The 11,665-nt window shown below is 36.0% G+C and overlaps 1 protein-coding gene across 1 annotated transcript; it reads left to right on the forward strand.

Annotated features, from left to right (window-relative positions):
• The first annotated feature begins 212 nt into the window (after nucleotides 1–212).
• On the forward strand, nucleotides 213–4,191 carry LOC140613617 (olfactory receptor 5D13-like). Its single transcript, XM_072792048.1, has 2 exons — nucleotides 213–281; nucleotides 3,202–4,191. Exons 1-2 carry the CDS (start codon nucleotides 213–215, stop codon nucleotides 4,189–4,191), a joined length of 1,059 nt encoding a protein of 352 aa, XP_072648149.1.
• The last annotated feature ends 7,474 nt before the right edge of the window (nucleotides 4,192–11,665 follow it).

Here is an 11,665-nt window from a genome sequence, read left to right on the forward strand (position 1 = left end):
CATGCTCATATTTTATTCATTCAATAAATGTTATTGAGTACTCACTCTTGTTTTAATATCCCAAATTTACTTTCACAAATTTTATTTTGCTGTGGAACAGGCAATGATAAAATGGCAATTGATTTAAAAATAAATAAAATATGAGTATGTTACAGATGTGGATGAAATCTGTATTTTTGAGGCTTACACTTTTTGATAATAGCAGGAAGAGTATGACTCTGGCCATGAGTAAAGGATCAAGTGGAGGCAAAGTTATTGTAAGACATCAAGAAGTTGAGAAAGTAAAGTATTGGAAGGATTAACTTTATGTTTATGAAACCAGTTCAATGCCAAAAAAATAAAATAAAATTCCCTAGTCAAATAACAAACACACTGTATACTTTAGGAAGCAGTGGCCCTTATTTAGAGATTTTGATGATAATGTAACAGAAGGATCTCCAACACAATAAAAATAGTCTGTACATAGCATAATTAAGTTTGTTTCTACCGCACATCTTGCTATATACTTAATACTGCAATACACCAAGAAAGGACAATAGATTTTTACAGTATTTCATAATTAGGTAAGTATGGCTGATAAGTGCATTATTCATCTGTAGGACATAGCTAAAATATGGGGAGATAAATATGTGACTGAGTATAAGTCCACTGGAAAAGATATTCAAAAATAATTACAGCAATAATAGTGAAAAAAAAAAGAAGAAGAAGTAACTTGGTCATTTCTCTGGGTCATTAATGTTTTTTTCAAGTTCTAAGTTCTCATGCTTAACCAGGTTAGGCAGGGAAGAGATTATGGAAATTTATGATATGTATTTTCTCCAAGACAAGCATTTTAACTACACTCTACTTCATGAGAAAAGCTGCACTTGTTCTTCTCATGAAGTAGAAGCAGAAGAGGTAGGTTCTTGTCTCACAGAGTCAAAGGATGAATCTCGTGGACAAAGGAGAGTGAGTAAAGTGATAAAAGTTTTTTAAGTGAAGATACAGAGGAAGCTCTCAGAAGTGAGAGGGGTCCTGACAGGGTTGCCACTGAGGGTTGGTCTTTTATTGAAAGCTAACCAGGGAACATAAATCCTTTTAACATCTCTATTGATATTATCATTGAGTAACGACTTGTGAGGACATCTTTAATGGCTTACTTCTTTTGTTGGGGTCAAATAATTCTTCATTGGTCACAAGTAGCTATTATAATAAGACCCCACGTCTGGCACCTGGGACAGGATAGTCTGGTTTATCTCTGGTTTTCCTTCATCTTCACATTTTGGGATTTTTTTTGTGAGCCTGATTCCATGGCCCCCTATCTATCTCTCCCTACCTAGCCCTGCTTGTCCCTTATTCAAAGTCAGCTGCTTATGAGGATATGGAGTGTGATCATTTTAGATATATCAAAAACAATTCTATTTTTGTTCTTCCTCTCTTGACTGCCTTCTTTTACTATTCTATTTGCACAAATTTCATATTCTCCTTGTAATGGCAATGTTAGATATTAGTAAATTCTAGCTTTTTTAGTTTTTATTTAAATTCCAGTTAGTTAACAGTGTAATGTTAGTTTGAGGTTTATTATTTAGTGATTCAACACTTACATATCACACTCTGTGCTCATCACAACAAATGCCCTCTTTAATCCCCATCACCTATTTAACCCATCCTCCCAACCTACTTCCCCTCTGGTAATCACCAGTTTGCTGTCTGTCATTAAGAGTCTGTTTTATTTAACTCATCCTCCCACCCACCTCCCCTCCGGTAATCACATTTGTTGTCTGTCATTTAAGAGTCTGTTTTCTTGGTTTGTTTATCTCTTTTTTAATCCCCATGAGCATATGTTCTGTTTCCTAAATCCCACATATAAGTGAAATCTTTTGTCTTTCTCTGACTTATTTGACTTAGCATAATACCCTCTGCCTTCATCCATGATGTTGTAAATGGCAAAATTTCATTCTTTTTTATGGCTGAGTAATATTTCATTGTATATAGATCACTTTTTTTTTTATTCATTCATCACTCAATGGATATTTGAGTTCTTTCCATAATTTGGCTATTGTTATAATGCTGCTATAAACATGAGGGTACGTGTATCCCTTTGAGTTAGTACTTTTATCCTTTGGGTAAATATGTAATAGTGATGTTGATGAAGTTTTGGAATATAGGTGAGGTTTGGTGGGGTGAGGTCTGGAGCTGACAACCCAGAAAGAATTCGGTGCAAAATCATGGTTTTATTAAAGCATGGGGACAGGACCCATGGGCAGGAAGAGCTACTGCCTAGGCTTTGAGGAGTGGATGATTATACACTTAAGAGTTGGGAAGGGTTTGAGGATAGCATACTTTCTAAGGAATTTTGGAAGCAAGGTTTCCATGACCTTGAAGGGCTAGCTATTGTTTGGAAAAGTTCACTTATTATTGTCTAATAAAATCTTAATAATGAGATCTTCAGATATATCAGTGGGCCATGTGCTTGGGGGATGATTGCCAACACGTATCTTGAAGGGGTTTAGAGATAAAGGAAATTTCTAAAGGAATTTTTGTACATTAAAGTAGACTTACAGGATCCTGGGGGTCAAGCTAAGATTGCCTTTTGCCCTTAGCAGAGTATTAACATCAAGCCAGCTGAGTTCATAGAGGAATGTCCCTCTGCCTGTTTCAAGGACTTGTCGATGTGTTTTGTCCTCAGCTAGCCCTTTGTTCCCAATCACAATTGCTGAATTGGAGGGTAGTCCTATTTTTAATTTTTTTGGAACTTCCATATTGTTTTCAATAGTGGTTGCACCAGGTTGCATTTCCACCAATAGTGGAAGGTGTAAAAGGGTTCCCCTTTATTTCTGCATCCTTGCCAATACCTATTGTTTCCTATGTTGCTAATTTTAGCCATTCTGACTGATGTGAGGTGATATATCATTGTAGTTTTTATTTATATTTCTCTGATGATCAATGATGTTGAGGATCTTTTCATGTGTCTATTGGTCATCTTTATTTCTTCTTTGGAGAAATGTCCATGTCTTCTGCCCATTTTTTTTTTAAATGGATTGTATGTTTTTTGGGTAGTGAGTTTTGTAAGTTCTTTATATATTTTGGATACTAACTTTTAGCAGATATGTTATTTCCACCTTTAAAAATAGAGGTCAAAATCAAGTATTTTCTATGATAGTATTTCTGGATAATCACTAAGTTTCTTATCATTCCCTCATTTTAACTTGTTTTATCCAGATTTTGCGTCTCACTTCTCTAAATCAGGTTTCTTGTATTGTCCACAGGAATCAAGAAAACCAGAGTGCTGAAGCCACTTTCATTCTATTGGGCTTTTCAGAATATCCAGAACTCCAGATGCCCCTGTTCCTTTTATTCTTTACCATCTACACAGTTACTGTTTTGGGAAATCTGGGCATGGTCATGATTATCCAGATCAATCCCAAACTCCATACCCCCATGTACTTCTTCCTCAGCCATCTTTCTTTTGTTGATTTCTGTTACTCTACAGTAGTTACACCCAAATTATTAGAAAACTTGGTTGTGGAAGACAGAACCATCTCCTTTATAGGATGCATTATGCAATTCTTCTTTGCATGCATATTTGTGGTGACGGAAACATTCATGTTGGCAGTGATGGCCTATGATCGATTTGTGGCAGTTTGTAACCCACTTCTCTACACAGTTGTCATGTCTCAGAAGCTTTGCTCCTTATTGGTGAGTGCATCATACTCCTGGGGTATAGCCTGCTCCTTAACATACACATACTTTTTGTTGACCTTATCCTTTTGTGGGACTAACTTCATAAATAACTTTGTCTGTGAACATGCTGCCATTGTCTCTGTGTCCTGCTCTAACCCCTACATTAGCCAGAAGATCATTTTAGTCTCTGCCACGTTCAATGAAATAAGCAGCTTGATGATCATTCTTACCTCCTATGTTTTTATCTTTATCACTGTCATGAAGATGCCTTCAACTGGAGGTCGCCACAAAGTCTTCTCAACATGTGCCTCTCATCTGACTGCTATTACAATCTTCCATGGGACCATCCTATTCCTCTACTGTGTACCTGACTCCAGAAGTTCATGGCTCATGGTCAAGGTGGCTTCTGTGTTTTACACTGTGGTCATCCCCATGCTGAACCCACTGATCTACAGTCTCAGGAACAAAGATGTGAAGGAGACAGTAAAGAAGTTAATTAATGTTAAATTGCTCTGTGACAAAATATAAAGCCAGAAATATTAATTAGTTCTTTTGGAGAGTATTGGTAAGAGTTGTTCAAGGCTCTATCAGTACATACGTGTATGACAATCTTGCCATTGAAAGTCCATTATCTGTTCACTCTAATATTTACTAAAGTAACTTTAATACTACATATGATATTAGGGATAAAAGATTAAGCTATTTAAACTCGAAGTTTTTGATTCATAAATTGGAATACAAAAGTTTCTATGTCAGTGTACATGACTTTTTAATTGCCTAGGCCAAATTTCAGTTTAGTTCATGTCATGTGAGGTGTGATATTTTTGAGATGATCTGAAGAGTTATGGCTTATAAAAGAGTTAGCGTTTATAAAAGTAGAACATTAAAAGCTGTTTAACACAAAATTCTAAATTTCTAATATAAATATTATATATAATTCCTAAATTTCTAATATATATATGTTATATATATTACATAATTAAATATATATATTTAATTCCACAAGAACCATTTTGGTATTAGAAGACTCCCAGGAAAACAAAAATAAATAAGGAATATGTCTCCCTTAAAAAGTCCATAATACAATGTAAATTATAATTGGTAGTATAACCAAATATAAAATATTTTCTATGTACTAGCACAAGAAAATAATATACATTTTGAAAATATATATCCATTACCCTAGTTTTTCTATTTATGTCAATGTGGTTGTCCTTTACTCATTTATTCAAAATTTTATTGGAATAGTTTTAGATCTGAAAATATAAGAAGTGATAAAGAGATTCCAATTATTTTTTACCCAGTTTTCCCTCTGATCATATAATACAACAACCAGGATATTAATAATGATACAATGTACAGATCTTACTTGTGCATCAATATTTTATTAACAAAAAAATCTCAAATCCCAGAGGGTCATAACAAAAGCAATCCTTTAGAACCAGTGACTTGACTAAAGTAGCTCTGCTGATACCACCTGGGTCACTTGGGTGTCAATACTGAGCTGACCATATCAGCTAACCTTCAGCCTTTGGCCTGTTTGTAGGTCATCTTTATTGGACTATTCAACTAATGATCTCTGTTGTAAGTAGAGTCACAATAAAGTAGGCAAAAATAAAAGCATATTTTAAGCACCTGTTTGTGTCTTACCTGTTAACATTTTATGAGTTCAAGCAAATCATATGGCTAAGCCCAAAGTCAAGGTGTGAGAAATGTATCTGCCTCTTGTGAAACTGTTAAGTTATAAGTCAACAGTCAGGGTATAAGGAGATGTGAAGAATCTGGTTCAAAATTTACCAAAGATTGATGAAAACATTTACCTCATTGAACACATTCCTCCTTGATAATGACAGGTAATTTTATGGCCTATAACAGATAACCCATGACTGGGGTAGGTTTCACCCAAGTTTTCTAACAGTTGACAGGTCACTGGATTGCTTTAAGGAAATGACTGGTTGAGATTAAATATAAGAACTCACCTTTTCTTTTCTGTCTTATTAATCATGATTAAGGTTTACAAGCAAAGAGTAGGGAGATGTTCTTGTGTGGCTGGTCTAATTCAACCATTTAATCATTAACTTATTTCCTTCCGTAATTTAGAGTCTTATTTTCATTTGAAAATTATCTGCTCTTTCCCATAATGCTTTATGCTGAATCAAATATCTTATGTAATTAAGAATATGTAAAAATTATCAATACTCATGGTATATTGCAACAGTAACAAAGGATTTAGTTTAATTTTAATTGTCAACCAGTGATCATAAGTAAATGATCCTTTCAGATAACTTTAAAGTGTGTATGCCTCTGTGTGTGTGTGTGTATGTGTGTATGTAGCTTAAGAAGGATCTTTCTGAAACACAAAAATAAGTTAGGAAGCTTGAGCATATATCATTGAATATTTGGTATATTCAATATGTTTTCTAAGATTAAAAATTAGAATATATTGGGATGCCTGGGTGGCTCAGTGGTTGAGTGCCTGCCTTGGCCTCAGGGTGTGATCCTAGGGTCTGGAATCAAGTCCCACATCAGGCTGCCTGCATAGAGCCTGCTTCTCCCTCCACCTATGTCTCTGCATCTCTCTTTCTGTGTCTCTCATGAGTAAATAAATAAAATCTTTAAAAAATTAGAATATATTATTTTTAAAGATTTTTAAAAAAGATTTTATTTATTTATTCACGAGAGACACAGAGATAGAGCAAGAGAGGCAGAGACACAGGCAGAGGGAGAAGCAAACTTCATGCAGGGAGCCTGACTTGGGACTTGATCCCGGGACTCCAGGATCATGCCCTGGGCCGAAGGCAGGTGCTAAACCCACTGAGCCACTCAGGGATCCTCTGAATATATTATTTTTAAATACTGATTTTGAAGGTATGTAACTTGGAGTTTGATACTTTAGTTTTCTGTCTTTTAGTGGAAAATAAAACAAGAAAAAGTAAGGAGTTTGCAGAATCCTTTAAAACATTATGTTCCTTTAATTTGGTAAGTGTTCTTGCATATGCAGCTTTATTGACACAAATATAATGCAAAATTCTTTTCAAAAAGCCTCAGGTTGTACTTTCAACCTGAAAGTTGACATTCTAATCATGAAGCTAAATGAATGTTAGGTAATATGCTAGTTCACTAATGATTGTGTTCAGTGATAGTTACGGGCTATTTTTTTTTTCTACCAATGGATTTATATATTATTCTTCCTTTAAAATTTTGGATGTAGTAGGCATAAGTGTGACTTTTTCTTCTCCAAGACCTGTGACAAAACAGGTACAAATGGTTAAAATATCAACACTACGACCTCTGTGATTGAACTGAAGACTGCAGCTGGATCTATAGCCAAGATCAGGATAACTAACATGTCTCCACTCTCCCAACCCCCCGAGGGCAAACATATCAGCAAAATAAGCCTTAATGGTTGAATGTAAAAATATCTATAGTATAATGTTAAATGTGCTTCTATATAAATCCAAATGGGATCACATAAGCAAAATTAAGAGACTTAGCAAGTGTTAACACATGTAGTGTTATCCTAATAACCATAATTATGTTGGGATCATTGGGATAGATATGACTCTAATTTTTTCATAATTTTAACAAGTATAACATTGATAGGGAGCAAATTATTATTTTATTTTATTTTATTTTATTTATTTTATTTTATTTTATTATCTTTATTTTATTTTATTTTTGGGAGTGCAAACAGGAGGGGCAGAGGGAGAGGGAGAGAGAGAGAATCTTAAGCAGGCTCCACGCCCAGCACAGAGCCCCATGTGGGGTTCATCTCAAGACCCTGAGATCAAGACCTGAGCTAAAATCAAGAGTTGGATGCTTAACTGACTGAGCCACCCAGGAGGCCCAGGAGCAAATTATTTTTTAAGATGTAAAGATCAATCTGTCAATGATTTGGAAGAAATTATAGTCCAAGTTGCAGAAGAGCAATTCTTTCTAATTATTTTGTTTGTAGCTAATGGCTGCACATGCTGTCAGGATTCTCTGGAGTCTGTGTCCCCAAGGTTATATACTTAGAATAAAACCAACACCATCATGGCATATAGTTTTCAGGTCTGTCTACTCCTGAAGTATATCTCTGTACTCCCTCCAAAATCTCTTGACCTTCACAAAAAATGACATTTCTTGATATCTTTGTTCAATGACATTTTGCCAAAATTATCAACCTTCTGATTAAAGAACTGAAACTATTGAACAAAAATTTCAATTTTGAGACAGAAAGCATATGCAGTTTATTCATACTGGCAAGGAAGCCTTCAATTAAAATGCATCAGGAAAATCTGGTTTTTGGTGAGTTCATTCAACAACCTAGGATTGATTATATTTTCTTTTTTAAAGATTTTACTTATTTATTCATGAGAGACATAGAGAGTGAGGCAGAGACATAGGCAGAGGGAGACATAGGCTCCCTGCAGGGAGCCTGATTCAGAGCTCAATCCCAGGACCCTGGATAATGACCTGAGCCAGAGATAGATGCTCAACCACTGAGCCACCCAGGCACTCCTGATTACCTTTTCATTCTCCTGTGAAAGACACTGGAATCCAGCACATTGCAGGAGGAACAACCTATCTGAACTGAGTAGTAACTGCCATCTCTACTTGGTTTATGTTTATACTCAGCCGGCTGCATTCTGCTTGCATTATCCCCAGGACCATTATCCTGAACTTAAAAATATGTCTCCACTGGTTAAGCTAATCACATTAGGGGTTCATAAAGAAAATGTTAAATGTGAGTCTTATTCTTAAGAAGTGATTTTCTTCAGGGAAAAAGCTGATGCACACATACATGCACTCATGCACACATATGTAGCAAATGTGCCAGGCATTGCACAAGCTTTGTGGTAATGTGAGTGGAAAGAACATAGAATAAGAGAAAAGACATTTAGATTAACCAGCAGTTTTCTTGGAAGCTCTGTGGTACCTAATGAAATGGTGACAAGATATAAAACAAGGGTAAAGATGCCATTTCAGAGGGATGAATAGTGGATCAGAAACTACAAATGCTTGTTTTTGTACAATAAAGATTTAAAATCCTACTAAGGGGATGCCCGGGTGGCTCAGCAGTTGAGTGTCTGCCTTTGGCTCAGGGTGTGATTGTGGAGTCCTGGGATCAAGTCCCACATCAGGCTCCCTGCAAGGAGCCTGCTTCTCCCTCTGCCTATGCCTCTGCCTCTCTCTCTCTCTCTGTGTCTCATGAATAAATGAATAAAATCTTTAAAAAAAAAAACCTACTATGAATGTAAAAGTATTGTAGTGGCTGCAGGATGCCAGGAGGTATTAAAGACATCTAGGCAGAAGAGTTTCAATGTGATTCATTTAGTATAAAATGCCCTCAAAAATATTTATACTGCTGCGTTCCAGGCTAAGTGAGAGTCAACAAAAGTTAATCTTATAGATTGGACTATAGTTTGACAGTTGACTCATATCCAGATGAGTGGATAGTAGATATAGTAAAAATGAAGAAGGTGACTTTGACTGTTCTCTTTTTCCTTCTTTCCTGATTGCCTTTCCCACAGTCACAGATACAAGATAGCAGAAGAGTCAGAAAGAACAGAAAGGGTTAGGAAAGCAAAGGAAAATTGAGATTATATGTTGCTGGATTAGAAACATACATCATTGGGAATCCCACACTCAGTGAAAAATCTAAAATTAAGATGAGTCCAGGACATAAAACTTAAAAAAAAAATTAAATGTTTTATTTATTTATTTGAGAGAGAGTGAGTGAGTGAGAGAGAGCATGAACAGAGGGATGGACAGAGGAAGAGGAATAAGCAGACTCCCCACTGAGCAGGGAGCCTCACATGGGGCTTACTCCCAGGACCCTGGGATCATGACCTGAGCCCAAGGCAGATACTTAATGGACTGAATCACCCAGGTTCCCCCATATAATCCCTTTAAAAATAACTTTCCAAATACGCAGTGCAAAGACATTTCAAAACTCAGAATTCATACTAATTTCATGGAGATTAATTCTAACATTAGACAATTCAGATGGAAGGAAACTGGTTTTGTGGAGGCCTTAACCAAGTGCAGGATTTGTTCCCAGATATTCTAAAGTTAGTTCTCAGTTAAGATGTTCACGCTAAACATTAAGTGAGCTAGCATAGTGTTATTACCCACGTTTTATAGATGACACAATTGAGGCTCATAAAATTAAACAATTTGTTAAAGAAGCTTATGTGAAATGTGACATAGGCTGAATATGAACTAATGGAATCTGTTTCCTAACCCCAAGTGCTCTATAAAATAGCAGGATGTGAGACTGCCTTTTCTCCACTCATTCAAAATAGCCTCTTCTGAATGTAGAGAACAGAAAAGGTTGATAGTACAGTTTTATAAGAAAAGTTTCTGATAAGAAAAGGTAAGTGGGGGCTGCCTGGGTGGCTCAGTAGGTTGGGTGACTGCCTTCTGCTCAGGTCATTATCCAGAGTTCTGTGATGGAGTCCCGTGTTGACGTCCTTGCTCAACAGGGTAGTATGCTTCTCTGCATTTGTACTCTCTATCTCAAATAAATAAATAAAACCTTTAAAAAAAAGGTAAGTAGGATAATTTATTTTCCGTTTTCTGTGGTGTAATGGATACAATTTCTTTATTCAACCCCAATCATATTTCCAGATACCAGGCTGTTAGTTAAAAATACTCAAATTGCTTTGATAAAATCATCACCATAACATTATTGTTAAGATAATATTAACAATTATTACCTTCTTTGTGCATTTTTGTACCTGCATACTTTGTAAACCAGCAAATATATAATGTAAGCCTGGTCCTCAAAAGGATTTTGGAATGGGTGAAGAAGTCTCACGTTCATTGTAAGTGCCCTTGAGCTCTTCTAGTCCTGAAGACATCCTGTTATTCTTTTATTTAAAGTTTACGTGGGGCACATGTTGAATACAGTACGTTCACTCTTCAGAAGTGAAAGCAAAATAATATTTACCAAAAATTTAACAAATAGACCAAATAATGAGAGTGATTGGTGATACAAATGGAATGTGAAGGCATTCTGGGCAGACAGATGGCCCGAGAAAAGGCAAGCAGTAGTGTGGTCTTCAGCAATTCAGTTAGGCTGAAAGGCCGTGCAAGCAGCAGAGAGAAAAAGGAGTCGACAGTGCATGAAATTGAATAACAAATGCACAATCCTCAGCTTTGAACATTCCAAGCGCACAAATGTGAGATTTGTTGCTTTCTGGTAAATCCTGGACACAGTTTGACATGGCAGTAAATTGACCTAACACAGCTCAAATATTTGACTACAAGTACTCAGGCATTATTATTAGATATATAACATATGGAAGCAGATTGCAGAGTTCATTGCCTTTGGCTTGGCAAGGTAACCCTGAAAAGATTAGTCTTAGTTTCAATATCAGCTCAGAGAGTCTATGCTATCGATACCCAGAATATTGAGTAGGTAGGTCCTCAGGAGTATTTAGAAATCAGTATGAGGAAGAAAATGGAAAAACAAAGCACAACAAAACAAAAACTTTAAAAATGCTTATCCGGAGGGTAAGAGAACAAGAGATCTCTTTTAATGTCCTCAAATATTTGAAAAGTCTCTTGATGGAGAGGGTTAGCTTTAATTTCTGAGAATTCCAAAGAAAAAGAGAGAAAGAGATCCATTTGGATCTGGAAAGCACCAGAAAAATACACTAGGATTTATACTGCTCAGGATAAATTTTCAAAGAGAGGATTGACTATGGTGGTTACTGCTTTGGTAATTTCCATTGACTGATGCTGAAAAGAGATCATTAAATGTGAGGACAGAAGCTTTAATATAAGGAGGGGGCAGTGGAAGTATTACTAAAGAAGACTAAACTAAAGACATGTGAAAATATTCAGGAATTCTCCACTTTTCAACTGTATCAGGTCTTGTCTTAATTTAATTTGGAGTCTTTGCCAAAGATGATGGTAATGGTTCCCTCTAGCGCTTGGCAGTTATAGCAGATTCTATCTCAGAATTTTTAACCTGCATGAACGTGACCTGATAAAAGCCATCAAAGTTCCT

Source organism: Canis lupus, chromosome 21 (genome assembly GCF_048164855.1).
Source record: "Canis lupus baileyi chromosome 21, mCanLup2.hap1, whole genome shotgun sequence".
NCBI lineage: Eukaryota > Metazoa > Chordata > Mammalia > Carnivora > Canidae > Canis > Canis lupus.